We start from the raw sequence: 15,111 nt of genomic DNA, 5'->3' as shown, positions 1-15,111 counted from the left end.
TAATAGTTCATTTTCATAATCCCTGATGTTCTGATCCTGAACCCACTAATGGGCAGAAATTATTCAAAGCATTTTAAACTGCAACCACATTACTCTGAGGCAAGGAAAAAGGCTGGAGAAAGAAATCTAGGTTTATCTGATTGTTTTCTGTGAACCTGCAAGGTAATTTCAGTGAAAACCTGTAAAATTAGAAATGTTGGGTTGCTGGAAGGCTATCGTAAATCACAAAATACTCAGTTTTCAGTTGCAAATTGGATGTTATTTTCTGCTGTGAATGCCGCCAGTAGTATAGTGATTGTAAGCAGAAGCTGGCATTGCAAATATGTCGAAGTGTAGAAGAAGCCAGTTTGGAAAAACATTAGTGTAAAATTCTTTGGAAGCATATTAAAAATCCTACAAACATATATGTCAAAGATTTTGATTTTAATGTTTATTTTGTAGCAGTTGTCAAACATTCAAGTATCTTTGAAAGCTTAGAAATCCAATGGAAGCATAACGTGACTATAATTCAGTGTGGCATTCCTTGTGATATGCATCACACATTATGTAGCAGACAGATGAAAAGCAGCATTTTATGGTCAAAGGTGACTAATTTATTTATAAATCCTGTATTTCCATTTCGCTGAAGTTTAAATATGATTCATCACTTCTTCAAAATATAGTTATTAACTTTTAATCTTAGGGTAAAAAATAATTAGATTGATAGGTAATTTGCAAATATAGATAACAGTTACCAAGATGGCGTTACTCTGGCTGTACAAAACATGCATTATTGTGCTTAAACATGAAGAATGAGGACCATGGCACTGCATATTTGACATCCACCTTTGCACTTGCTCAATGTTAATCTTTGCACAGCTGCATTCAGCAGGGACTACATGGCATAACATTGTGGAAGTTTTTAAAGTGGCTTCAGGATTGATGCCAGAGGTTGAAAGCAGTAAAATTGGCAGTTAATGTGCTGATGTCTGATCAGATTTGGTTTTGTCTAGTTTTAATTTACAGTGACCTTTGGTTGTGTAACTTGTAGTTGATCTGTATTCCCTGTTACGTTAATACCTTTAATAATGCACTGATAAATAAAACTGCCTATAATAAATAGTTTCTTCTAGATTTGGACACTCAGTTATACACTGTGTGGCTTCTGGAAGGCAGAACACCTCAGTTAATGCTGTATTAGTAAATATACAATAATATTGATAATGTATGAAATAGATAAGGTTTATATTTTATAAATTGCATATAGGGACATAGGAAAAAGAATCTCAGTGGTAATTAAAGTATTCTAAAGAGGCATGTAATCAGAATCTTAGAATGGTTTGGGTTGGAAAGAATCTTTAAACATCATCTTGTTCCACCCCCCATGCCATGGACAGGGACACCTTCTACTAGACCAGGTTGCTCATCGCTTCATCCAACGTAGCCTTGAATAGCTCTAGGGAGGAGGGATCCACAACTTCTTGGGCAACCTGTTCCAGTGTCTCACCACCTTCACTGTAAAGAATTTCTTCCTAATATACAGTCTGAATAATTGCCTGTTTTTCCCTTTTACTGAGTTGAGCACTGGCTGCCTCTAAAGAAGTTTTAAGAAATCATAAAGCAGTGAGTAATTTTTTATCATATGATAAATGACTATGATGATTTCCTTCCAGAATAACAAGCATTTTAACATCTATTTATTTCAGTAGACTTATCAGACATTGTGGAATAGTCTCTGATGTTTTTCATTTCCTTTGTATCCCTTGTAGTTTTCTGTCCATGTTAAAGGAGAAGGAGAGACTGTAATATGGTCAGTTTGTAGCAGTTACTTAACACATGGAAGTTGTACAATGCTATTTCAGAGACAGAAACATAGTGACTGAAATTGGACTTGTATCATGTATTTATTGACAGCTGCTTGTAAACCTTTGATGTTTACTGTTACACTCCATGGAAATCCTTTTTGTGCCACATTGATATGCAGATTTTTTGGCCAACTGCAATACTGAAATAATGTCTGCTTTTTATATTGCTGTTGTGTACCTGTCATATGCTACAGCTTTATGAGCATCAGCCACATACCCATTATATTAAATTTCAATTTGAAAGCTTTAATTCTTGCTTATTCCTCAAAAGCTATAAGAATTATTTTCTATTTCTCTTCTGGTGATGTTTTTCAATGTTCTTATTTTTTAATGCCATCCCTTGACTTACAAGTAGAGAACTTCTAAGTGCTCAAGGAATTTAATAAGCTGTTCATATCAATTCTCAGATTATGCATTTCACTGATGGAGAATTTGTGCAAAATCTGTAAGACATTATTAATTCTGGAAGCAGTCTTTTTAAAAGTAGCACTCCACACATTCAGGTCAACAAACATCTTTTAGTTACTTTTTGCCTAGTTCTGTAGACTTCTATCCAGAATCTGAAGCTCAATTACAGTATCACAGTATAACTTAGGTTGGAAAGGACCTCGAGGATCATCGAGTCCAACCTATCAACACAGACCCCATGACTAGACCATGGCACCAAGTGCCACATCCAATCTCCTCTTGAACTACTGTACTTGTCTTGCAGTAATTCTGTAGTTAATGCTTCAAATTATTTTTTACAGTATGTTTCTGTTGTTTTGACTGCTAGATAATAGCAAGAAATATTCTGTTGCCTAATATTAAATGTTAAATATATTTTATATTCTAGAGAACTAGAGGACGAAAACGAAGCTTTGTGCCCGAAGAAGAAAAACCTGAGGTTGGAATTTAGTGTTTTGTTTTTTCTTTGTAATTTTATATTTTTAACAGTAGCACACACCAAAAAAAAAAATTAATTTTTTTTGGGCTAAAGTGTTACTTTCAGTACTATAGCTGAAAATAATTGCTTTCCTTCCCTCCTTTCCCCCATTCCTTTCTTTTGCCTTCTGCTATGACAGGAACGGATTCCCAGAGAAAGAAGACAGCGACAGTCTGTTCTACAAAAGAAGCCCAAGTCTGAGGATTTAAGGACTGAATGTGCTACCTGCAAAGGGACTGGAGACAATGAGAATCTAGTCAGGTAGGTTTGAGATTCTAACCTTATGAAGCATTAATATTCCGCCTTTATCACTTTGTCATGGTGATTGTAATGGAGAAAATGTGCTTTTAAAAAGACCCAAACAAACAAAAGCTTATTTTAAGGGAAACATGAGATCAGAAATATTTACTTGAGTCACTTATTGACCTGCCAAATGCATTTACACTATGGATTAAGACCTAAATTAGCAAGATAACCCATTTTTCTAACATAAGAGATTTAACTTACTCATATCAGAGTGAATTGCCAGTGTTTAGAACAGGCTAGTGAAATAAACAAACCAGCAATTTAATGATATTAAAGTTACAGTGTCATCCTAAATGTAAATAATTTATTATTGTTAACAATTTGATGACCAGAAGTGTAGGTTATGAGGAATTTATGGGTTTTAAATCTCCATTAATGAAGATCATGAAAAGGTTTAATAATCATCTTTCTTATCGGGAATAAGTGGAAAAAGATATCTCCTGAATAGTGTTTTAATAGCTGCAGAAATCTAATCAAAAAGGTAGAGCAGCTGCCATTGAATAGCTACGGTTGACCACAACTTGAGCTGATCTTGACTTTATAGCAGACATTGTGGCCCCTTTGCAAAGCTGTAAAATCTGGTTACAATTCTTGAATGAAGAATGAAGCTTAGTAACTAGAAAGTGGATTTTAGCTGAATGTACTGAGCCTTCGCTAACATGATCTCATAGTAAGTTCAGATAGAAAGTAGTGTTGAATTTAGGGCCTATATACTAAAACTAGGTGTTTCTGGACAAGATCTCCTCTTAAGCTCAGAAATAGTTGATGTTTTTGACTGGAATAATTTTTCCAAAGTGCATCTTTTAATTTATTTCAGGGAATCAGAGTTATGAGGAAGGTCAGAATATTTGACACATGCAATTTCACAGGTACATGTATTGTACTCGGAATAGTTGATTTTAGCATCAATTACAGCTTTTGATTTAATGTAAGTTTAAGTTGATAAGTTTTAAGGGTTGTTTGCCAGATTGTGTTTTTATTTCCAAATTGAACTCAGGGTGTGACTTTCATACATAGACAAACTACTACTGCTAGGTACTCCTAGCTCCTGCTTAGTACCAGACTGTGAAGTAGAGGTGGGATATTGCGGTGGTTGCTGATACAGTTATACTGCTGAGAACTGGTGGCATTCAGTTTTTAACTGCCCACAAGAAGATAAAAAGGCTTTCTGTGAGGAATAAGAGATACAAGAAGACCAATTTGTTGTGGGAAGGAATCCTGGGAGGAGCACATACTTTGCTTTACTGTGAAAAAAGCAGTGAATTTGTTTTCTTCTTCAGTCTTTTTTTAGCAGTCTTAAATAATACATGGAAGACAGAAAGTATAAGCCGAGAAAAAGCTGTGAAGACCTAGCTATTTAAGTTACAATAAAAAGTAGTTACAATAGAAAATTAGTGCTATGTCTTGTTCACTACACTGGAAGATTTTAATGCTACTTTAGATGTGCCAAAAATAAGCATGCTACATGCTAAAACTCAACAAGTTCTCTGTGAAAATCTGAGTATCATTTATGTATGGAGCAAAATCCTATTTGATCAGGTTAAAGAAATCTCTGCAAAGGCACTGGATTTCTTCATCCCACTTTCAGAGCAAGCTCATAGTATCTTCCTTTGTAATTCTGTCTGTTGAACATTTATACTTTATTGCCACTTAGAATTTTCCATTTTGTTTGATTTGCCGGAACTGAAGCATAATTATTACTTCAGCATTACAGAGAGGGTAAAATAGTCTTAAGTCATGTGTTTGAAACAATATAGAGATTTTGAAAACACAGGTTTGAATGCTGCTTATAAAGTATTCAAAAAGCATACAGAGCTGCAAAGCAAATTATTATGCATGTATGTATTTATTTTTAATGCAAACATTTGCTAGCATATAAGCTAAATGTGCGAGTATTTCTTTTTCCCAGTTACACTGTCTCATGTTTCAAGCAACTGCCCTGTTCGGCACATGCAGTCACACTGTATAAGGCAGGATTAAAAGGGAAAGGTGAGGTATAAGAAGGGAGAGAAAGGGGAACATTTGCAGTGTCATATTTAGTAAAGAAAAGAATTCTTGAGCAAAATTGATGCATCATCAAATCATACCATAACTGAATAACTTTAAAGAAATACACAACTGCAATTCTGGTGCTAAAAATATATGTATCAAATTTAAGATAACAGATTGTACTGTATGAAGGATTGATTGCTTAGCTGCACAAAGTGATCTACTTTAGTTCTGGTTTTGACAGAAAGTGGGTTCTAGACAGACTCTTCTGAGTCCTCTGGAAATTTCCTTTCTGAAACTTGTTTCCCACCGTTTTTCATGAATTACGTTTGTCGTGTATAGGTTCATGCTTGTGTCTGCCTTTCCATGCAGAGGGGCATACAAGCCTTCAGGTTAAGGATCTCTTCTTTGCCTGTTAGCTGCTAGTTTTGAAGCTTTGCACAAGCTGAACAAGCAGATTAAATATTAATTACGTTAAATGCACTGCAACAAATTAGCACTCAATCATAGTAATTGAAAGCTGTGTATGATTTACAGTAGCTTTAGAAGTTTAAGGCTGCTAATGTAGAGATTAATCACAAGGAAAATGCTAGTTAATTCATCCACAACTTGACACAATCTTCTGTTTTCCAGAGGATTACAAATGCATTGTGTTATTGGAATGAACTACTTCAATGAACGAAAACATCTAGTTGTGTAGTTTATTTTGGCTATATCATTTAGAGATTTATTCTGCATGTTAACTACCTGTTAGATCATTTTTCCTGTCATTTACCTAATTTTATTGCCCTTTAAAAAGTATTTATTTTTGTGCTAGATAGCAGGATAATAAATAAAATGGCAAATGCCTGTCAGAGGACTTTTATTCAAACTGAATTACCTATGTTGCATTGAATTTTACTGTAAAGTGCCACAGACTTTCAGTCAATTCATGTGCTAGACATCTAGAAAAAAATGTAGACATTGAGGCTTTCCCGTGATGTACTAGAAAGATAGTCAGAGATCTGATAGAAAAACTCATGTAACAGTCATTCAGGGCTTGTCTAAAACAGTTTGGATTTGGGCTACCCAGATACCTAAACATGGTAGCCTGGAACATTTGAAGTTGTTCAGCAGAAGGTCTGTATCAGACACTTGAATTTTCTGTTCACTGGGAACCGGTCTATTTACCTGGTATGCAAAGAATTTCTCTACTATATTTGACTGTTATTTTCCCTAAATCAGACAGCAGGATCTGAATCGATGGCCAAATTATTTTTATCTCTGTTTTGCTGGTTGGCTCTGACAGAAATTTAGGCCAGCTCTCCCTGAAATTTAAGCCATCTAAAGAATAGAAGCTCAGGTCTTTGAATCCTGGTTTTATGTTCCATCTCAGGTTTGATTTTTTAGATACCGTATCATCTTGAAACAACTTAGAGGTGTTCTGTGTAGGAGTGACCCAGACCTGAAATTTCTGAGGTGTTGCTGTGCTTAAAAGCTTTGTTACCATTCAAGTCTGCATTATGACAGTTGGGAAAGCCAAGCTGGGAAATAGGCATGGGACCATCTAATATTATTTTTGTGTTCAGCATTGTCTGTATTTTGAGAAAGAGAGGAAAAGCATAGCAGGTTATTTTGCCTACCTGTGCTTTCTGATCAAGAGCAAAAGAAAAGATAGGATAAGGTAGGATAGTTTTAATTTCTTAATTTCTTTTTTTTTTTTTTTAATTGGTATTTAATGACATTTCCTGTTAAAAAATAAAGCATGTGAAAAAGTGTAATTTTTTTTTCAAAGTATCTAGAACAGAGGGGGGAAAAAAAAATCATGTGTCTGTCTTTTCAGTGTTACGAAAGTTGTAAAATCCAGTTGAAACATTATTGCTGTCTGTGGCAAGGTTTATTTTAGTGTTCCTCTTACTAGGTAATTAAGGTGCTTGGGGGAGCAATGCTTGCATCCTCCAAATGTTTTTCTTTACATTGTTTCCTGAACCATTTAGTCATCTGTCAGTCAAACCTCGTTACAGTTCAGCATTAAATCTTTTTATGGTTGTAGACCAAGCTCTTGTATGCTGGGTTTTAATGTGTAGAACATCTGTGAACAGTAGAATTTTATGAACTCCTCAGAAGCTCATAGTGTTGATATTTAAAGTCTGCTGATCCAAAAAAGCTTCTGTACAAGTCTCATAAACTTCAGAAATATGTAACTTGTAAATAAGAATTTCAATCCATCCTTTCTAAAGGGTTACTTTGGGGTTTTTTGTGTGTTTTTTAACTAACAAATAGAATTTTACCTTTTTGTTGGTCAGTGTCCTTCAGCTGCTCGATCATATCCATGCTGCAATTACGGATTTGTACTTTATAGCTTGGTAGTGCATTTAGTTGTCATCTGTTCCCAAAGCAGCTATGCATTTCAGGATTTATATGGGGTTTTTTTAATTGTCTTAGGAAATACATGCTTCAGTCCTTTAAATGTTTTTTTTTTTGTCTTCTGTAACTTCTAGGATTCAGAAGAATTTATAAAATAGAAATATAGAATTTTGAGGATGTGCTAATTATATTTGCTAATTATATTTGCTATAAATAATAAATGAGTTCTTTAGATAAAGTGGTCACTGAGCGAGATACTTCTTCAAAAGAATAAAATTTCTGTAATGAAATGAAGTACAAAGAATGTGAAATCACATTACCTGTGACAGCAGGGAAGAGGCTGATGACATGCCCTGGAAGTGTTCAAAGCCGTGTTAGATGGGGCTTTGAGCAACCTGGTTTAGCAGGAGGTGTTCCTACTCATAGAAGGATTGTTGAAACTAGGTAGTCCTTTCCAATCCAGCCCATTCTGTGATAACAAATTATTTCCCAGACTGGTTACCATTAACAGGTTATGGCTGCAAAAATGTCTCGATGGGGTCAGTCGCTTCTTATTTTTGTGGGCATTCTTTTCTTAAAACAGCAAAATTACATCAAATAATTCAGTTGTCGTTTAAATGTGTCAAGGTATTCCATCATTCTGGCCAAACTGTTTCAGTCATTTTCAGTGCAGTAAGGTTATCACATCAGAGCATTTCATAGTGTAGGATGCTTAGAAAACAAATGCCAAATTCTTAATCAGTTCAGTTGTTCTGCATCATTAAGCTGAATGGCTGCTATGGAAGCCATGTAGCTGAAACGTATGCTTACAAAATTAAGAACCTGAGAATGTTCATGTTCAGGTCTTAAAATGATGTGATAGAAGACCACAGCAGGAGGCAATAACCATTTAAATACTGTGTTGCAGCATCAGTTTTGACACCTTACAGTTAGTGTCAAGTGAGCATGTTTGCAGTTGGTTTTCTGAATTAGGTATCTGTCCACAGAACCATCATGGTAAATTATGGACTATTTGGGTAAGAAATCTTAATATACAAAATAGTGACTCTTAAGCATTACACTTGTATTTTTTCCTCACTTTTGTTACTGCTGCCCAGTACTTCTACAAGACTTTGCTCTGTTGTTAGCTAATCTGTGTGGGGTTTTGATAACTGGAGGCCTGAGCTTTGGGTGCAAAACTTCATATACATTTGCTTTTGGCAGAGACGAATGTGGGTCTGTTGCCTTTTTCACGTTACTGGTTGCAACAATGCAAAAGCCAAACATAAATGAATTTTCAGTATGGTAATACTATTGCATTGCATGTGTACTTACAGTTGTGGAACAGGAACAATAAATCCCTGTAATTCTGACTCTGAGGTTTGATGTGATGCCATGTTAGGGAAGTACACAGTAAAGAATCAGCTGACACTGGAATGTGTGGTCTAGTAACTGACTTTGACCATTGCACATAAACAGAGTAATTACTCTAAATCATAGCATCACATTCAGCTGGATAACCACCAAAATCACTGCACTGTGCTTCCCTGAAAATGCCATAATCCTTCTACTGCCAGATTAAGCCCAGGGAGAGCAACCGTCAGTAGTGCCTGCACAGTTATGTAGAGGGCTGAGCCCTGAACCAAGTGAAAAGATGTTCTGGAAGAACAGTAACCTTTCCCATGATGTGCACATTTTCCATTACATTTCTGACACAAAACTGCTGCCAAATGATTTAATGGAGATACTTTGTTTTGCTGACTTTCCCTTTTCTTACGAAAAAACCACAAAAGTTAGGTTAGGGAAGTAGAGGAAGGGTGGCCAAGCATTTGAATTGCAATACAGAAATGGTTGCTTTCTTTTAAAGTGAAAAACAAAGCCATTCTAGGTACACATTCTTTCTGACGTTGGATTGTAGTGGGTTTAGGGGTAGGAAAACACAGGGATCTTCAACATCAATATTGAACACCTTGTTCTGTAAGGTTAATTTATGTTGTTGCTTTGCAGTAATAGCATATCAAGTATGATAATTTAGCAAGCATCCTTTCTAATTAGCAATCACAGAGATTTTGCTCATCAGCTAGACAGCACAGCACATGCAGCACACATTTCTGCTTGTCATTTTTGATGTTACATTACTAGAAATGATTGTAGCAGGGAGCAAAGCATGAGCAGATATAGTACACTGAAAGGTCAGCACTTGTCACTTGGAAAAGGATAAATTTTTATGGAGAGGGAAAACACGAAGCTGCTACCCATTGATGTACAGGAGCTTGTCTGCATCTAAAGTAATGATGTGTTTGAATACTTGGACAGAAAAATTACTTGTCTAAAGTGTGGTTGGTGCATGTAGACAGGCGATGTTGGTCTCTTCTCCCAGGCAGCCAGTACCAGAACAAGAGGACACAGCCTCAGGCTGTGCCAGGGGAGGTTTAGTTTGGATGTTAGGAAGAAGTTCTATACAGAGAGAGTGATTGCCCATTGGAATGGGCTGCCCAGCGAGGTGGTAGAGTCGCCATCATTGGAGGTGTTCAGGAGGAGACTTGATGGGGTGCTTGGTGCCATGGGTTAGTTGTTTAGGTGGGTTGGATTGGTTGATGGGTTGGATGCAATGAACTTGAAGGTCTCTTCCAACCTGGTTTATTCTATGTATCCTTTGGCATCTTTTGATTTCCTGTTTCAGAACTGATGAAAAACCTGGCTTGTTTCTAGCACAGTATACAATTTTATCTATGAATAGCATAGGTTTTGCCTTTGTTTTCTTAAGGGTGTCTGACATTTCCTTGACACCTTATTTATTTTATCCTCCTTCTACCCACAGTTGCTGTTACTGTAAATCTTTGTTTCCCTGAGGGAGCATCTAAATATGAATAAAATATTTTGGGTTGGAGTAACTGGATATAAACAGATTTGTACAGTTTCTTGTGAGAATATATATGTATGTTGGAATATGCTTGTTGTCACATTCTTTATTGGTTGGTCAAGAAGGCATGCTGGCATTGAAAAAGTCAAAATAATCTCAGGTTCTGGGCACAGAACCCCAGTTTATTCAGTTTAAATCTAAAGCCAAAATTAAATATGTAATTTAAATATTTGTAGCTAGAATCATAGAATCACCCAGATTGGAAGGGACCTCTAAAGGTCACCTAGTCCAACTCCCTTGCAGTGAGCAAGGACATCCTGAACTAGATCAGAAGTGAACAGAGAGAACTCACTCCCTATTTTTCTTGAAAGCTAATGTGTAAAATTGTGGTTTACGGTAGGATGTATCTTATGAAAACCTGTGGCATCTGCTAGCACCTTCAGGACTTTGTGAAAGCTTCTGCATCCCACATATGCTAAAACAGTTTTGATGAGTTGTTTGTCTTATTAAGAGGAAGCTGAAATGGTAGCGGTAGCTGAAGGAAAACGTGCTGCTGATGCTTAGAAGTATTAAGTATCGCTCAGTTTTAGCCTGAGTAGGTGGAAGTAAATACAAGTATAAATCAGTGATAGCAGACTGATTGTTAACTTAGTAAATTCTCTAAAATAATGTTCTAATAAAGGCTAAAATAATTGTAAAACCCCTAATGGCAATAAACTAAATGATACAATTTGTTGACATTTATTTGACCATAATATGTAAACAATAATTTCAGAGCTACTTCTTACAAAAGGCTATTAAAAATGAAATAGATGTCATGAAATTGTTTTGGCAGCCTTTAGCTGTTTGCTAACAATTTAATACAGCAATAACAGCTAGCAATAGCAGCGCGAAAATTGCATACCAGAAACTTGATTATAATTTGGTAAGAAAATATTGTCTGAATAAAAGTGCACACTTCAGTGTAAACTGCAGCCAAGGTTTATCCTTGGGTTTACAAAACTCATAAATTTAAAGAGCTTTCTAAAGTGTACATGTTACTGAAGTCAGAAACAAATTATGCCTGGTGCTGATGTTGCTACCTAGGGAAACAGAGGACACAAGTTAAATCTTCTGTTCTAGAAGTATGCCTGTATTAAGCCTTCCCAGCCCTCAAAGTGGACCTGGTGATTCGGACTGCTTATTTAAGTATTCCCAGCTCTACTCAACAATCCAGGTGAATAAAACATCAGAAGGAATGTATGAGAATACTGCCTGCCTTTTTGCATCTAACAGAGAGCGTGCTGATTAGCACAACTAAGGGGGAGTGCAGACTTAACAGTTTATGCTGGGGGAAAGGCAATTAAAAGGAAAATAAATCTTTATAAACTGTATGAAATTGTGAGGTCCATTCAAATTGTGAATTCGATTGTTGTTTCCTTTGTAGGGATATTCTTGAGGTAATGAAGTCTGTATGCTTTTCTGAATTGGCTGTGTAGAGAAACTCAGACTGTATGAGGAGATGCGTAGAATTTTCTGGAAGTGAAGTGTGGTTTATTATAAATATATATTAAACTACATATTAAGTAGATGCAACAGGATGCATAACTGGTTCAACTGACAGGCATCTGTGCAAGTCCACAACAAATTTCAAGAACACCAACTCCTTTTTGAGACAATTGTGATATTTAAGTTATGTTTTTATTTACATTATACATCATAAAGTGTTCTGAGAAACAGGTGAAATTATGGAAATGCTACTCAAGAAGGAGGTTCCGGGAAACAGAAAAGAAAATGAGACAAAAGAAAGGGGTAAGCAGGCAGGGAGGAATGTGAATGAGTAATGCATAGAGGAGAAATCAGCTTTCAAATTCTGTCCATCTCAGCACAGTAGATTTCAGAAGATCTGAAATTTGACATGAGGGCTGGAAGGAATCCAGTCCAGAAACTGCTGGGTACATAACTTCCTGTTTGTATTTTCCATTACCATTTAATGCAGAAATTGACAGGAAGAAAGATGAAGTTATTTGAGGATAGTGAAAACTGTGACCAAAAAAATCAGCAGTGAAAAGGAGGAAGAGTTGTTTTTTGAAGATGTTCAGACAGAATAATGGATGGGAGTTGCTAGCAACATTGTTTACAAAGAGGTTTGCCTCACTATTGCTTCATTATTGAAGACCGCTTTGTAATACATTACAGGAAAAGAGAGCAACTTTTAGACTTGACTTGCTTGATGAGGACTGTAACTGCCAATATCCAAGTCTAAAGGAGTGATGTTAAGCACTTGAGGAAAAAACCACTTAAAATGCTGGGGTTTGACAGCAAATGTAATGTCTTTAAAGATTTCAGGTTTGCATTAATAAAATCAGTAGTGCTAGTTTTAGTACTCAAGTTGTCTGATGTGAATCAATCTAGTAATATTTAATTGAAGTTTTTTTCTAGGTTTTGGAGGTACTGTGCAAGTACTGGTATGTAAAAAGTGGCAAATCAGTAACTTCATACTTTAAAATGCATAGCAGATGAAAATAAAAAAAAAAAAAATCTCTAAACTGTTGCTTTGTACCCAGTCAGTGAAAAATTGTTTAAATTTACATAACACCAGCTTGTCCTCAGCTAGTAGCTATTGCCAGTTCTTTTAATAACACTTGCTGTTAAGAAGAGAGAAGAAAACCAACAGGCTTTTAAAACTCTAGTGGTAATCTTAATTTTCCACATTGAAGAATAGTAAGTAAACTGCAGGACTTATTTTCATCAATTCTGAAAGCCTTGTCTTAACCGTTTCTGATGTTTTTGAAAGCAGAATCACTGAATAGTTGATATTGGAAGAGATCTCTAGAGCTGGTCCATTCCTTTTACTCAAAACAAGGTCAGATAGAGCGTGTCACTGAGGTCAGTGTCTAGTTGAGTTTTCAGCGTCTCCAAGGATGGAATCTCTGCAACCTCTGGGGGCAGCTTTTTTCTGTTGTTTTTTCCCTCTTTTCCTTTGTTTTAGTTTTTGCCTGTTGCCCTCTTGTCCATTCACTGGGTGCCACTAAGAAGTCTGCTCTTGTTTTCTCCTTTTGTTAAGTATTTATACCCAGTGAGAAGATACCCACTGAGCCTTCTCCAAACTAAATAATCTCAGCCCTCTCATCATCTGTGTGTATGATATATATTTGTGCTCCCTTTGCTGAACTCACTCCATGATCTGTACAAGCCCAGAATTTGACACAGTGCTCCAGATGAGGTTTCACCAGTGCTGACTGGAAGGAAAAAGGCATCTTTATTGTCTGTAAAAGTAAATCATATTAAAAAATCAGTTTGTCTGTGGTGTGTAACAGGCAAAATTTGGTAAAAGAAACTTCTTCCTGTAGTCAGTGTAGGTAGAGTCATTAAGGACATGAGGATGAAAAAATACATCAGTAGTTTGGCTCATTAAAATCTGTATTTGGGGAAAATGATGCATAGTTGTATTTTAAAAGGTTACTTCATTAGGCAGTGTTGAGGAACACCAATGCCAATACGTACAATTTTCCACTGAAAGTTATGTGTGTTAGTGGAGGGCTCCATTATGTAAGTTAAGTTTAGACATCCACAGTTCAAGCCCATCCTCTGCTCTCCTTTAAAACTGTTTTTTCCAAATGCTCTTCCAAATTCAATGCTTTAAAAGAGCATCCCATCTAGCCACAGCTTTAAGTGGGCACCTGTTAAATTGCATTAAAACAGCTGTATCGCCTACTTTACCAGTGGCCTGAGAGAGAGACAAAAAGCTCCCAAAACACAAGTGTGAAGGGCTGTTCGCCAATTCCATTCAAGGCCAGAAAATAATAGATAATAATGATATTAAAACACCACACTTCCTTGTAGCTAGGAAGAAGGAGTGGGGTGTTAGAAGTGCCAGAAGAGCAGATCTGCATCGACATTGGAGGGGTGATGACCTTTTCTTGAGGGATGGAGAACATGAGGCCAGAAAGATTGTCAGGCTTTAAGTTATCCTTTGGTGGGTAGTGGGGGTACACCACTGTTTTAACAGATGCTGAGACTTAAAATCCTTCCCTTCATTCCAAAGAGAATTGGGAATACACTGTATTTCTGTAGAGTGACAGGATACTAATGGTAAAGTTTTTTTTCTGATACAGTTCCTACTTCCTTGAAGACTTAATCTGAACCATAGGTGCCAGTTAGCCATTTGTTTCTAAGCTATACCAAACCCGTTGTGGCCTTGTTTTCACCTTGTAGATGGTAGCTCACATCATATCTCTATGTGCACACTTGTATTTGAAGTGATCAGTGTAAGTGATAGGACAGGTTAACACATTGCTATGTTCCTCTTGACTGTCATTTCCTCCTGATTATTCTCTGAAAGAAAATGACACCTTAAAAATAAATCACTAGCCTGTGCTGTGGGTTATACACTAACTTTTACACTAACACTCATTCTGTCAACGTCCTTTTGATGATGAGTCTTCTCCTCACCCAGTAGTCATCGTGCCTCCTATTCTGCCTAGCGTATCTCATGCAAACCCCTGGCACATTATCTAAGAGAGTTTTGTCTAAGGACAAGGCTGTTATTTTGCTATGCATTTTAAATGTTGCAGGTCATCTGAACGCACATGAAAATGCTGTGTAAAAAAGCAGTGCTCTTGGCTAGTTGGTCACATCTGCAACATGTCTTTAGACTAAAGTCAGGCTAGACAAGTCTCTGAGCAACCTGATCCAGGGGAAGTTCAGGCTGGAGGTCAGGAGGAAGTTTTACACAGAGTGATTGCCAATTGGAATGGACTTGCCCGGGGAGGTGGTGGAGTCGCCATCACTAGAGGTGTTCAGGAGGAGACTTGACAGGGTGCTTGGTTACATGGGTTAGTTGATTAGGTGGTGTTGGGTGATAGGTTGGACGCGAT

General features: G+C 36.6%; 1 protein-coding gene across 6 annotated transcripts in view; it reads left to right on the top strand.

Annotated features, from left to right (window-relative positions):
- Positions 1–15,111, top strand: part of PHF14 (PHD finger protein 14) — a 156,663-nt gene that overhangs the window by 58,110 nt on the left and 83,442 nt on the right. For all 6 annotated transcript variants that reach the window (XM_068152523.1, XM_068152524.1, XM_068152528.1 and 3 more), the window contains exons 15-16: positions 2,680–2,730; positions 2,909–3,030. In XM_068152523.1, coding sequence (XP_068008624.1) covers positions 2,680–2,730; positions 2,909–3,030 — 173 coding nt within the window. The remainder of the gene's footprint in view (positions 1–2,679; positions 2,731–2,908; positions 3,031–15,111) is intronic.

This window comes from Melanerpes formicivorus, unplaced genomic scaffold (assembly GCF_026170545.1).
Source record: "Melanerpes formicivorus ecotype bairdi unplaced genomic scaffold, bMelFor1.0.p_v2 SCAF_23, whole genome shotgun sequence".
NCBI lineage: Eukaryota > Metazoa > Chordata > Aves > Piciformes > Picidae > Melanerpes > Melanerpes formicivorus.
This window is presented reverse-complemented; position numbering and strand designations above follow the sequence as displayed.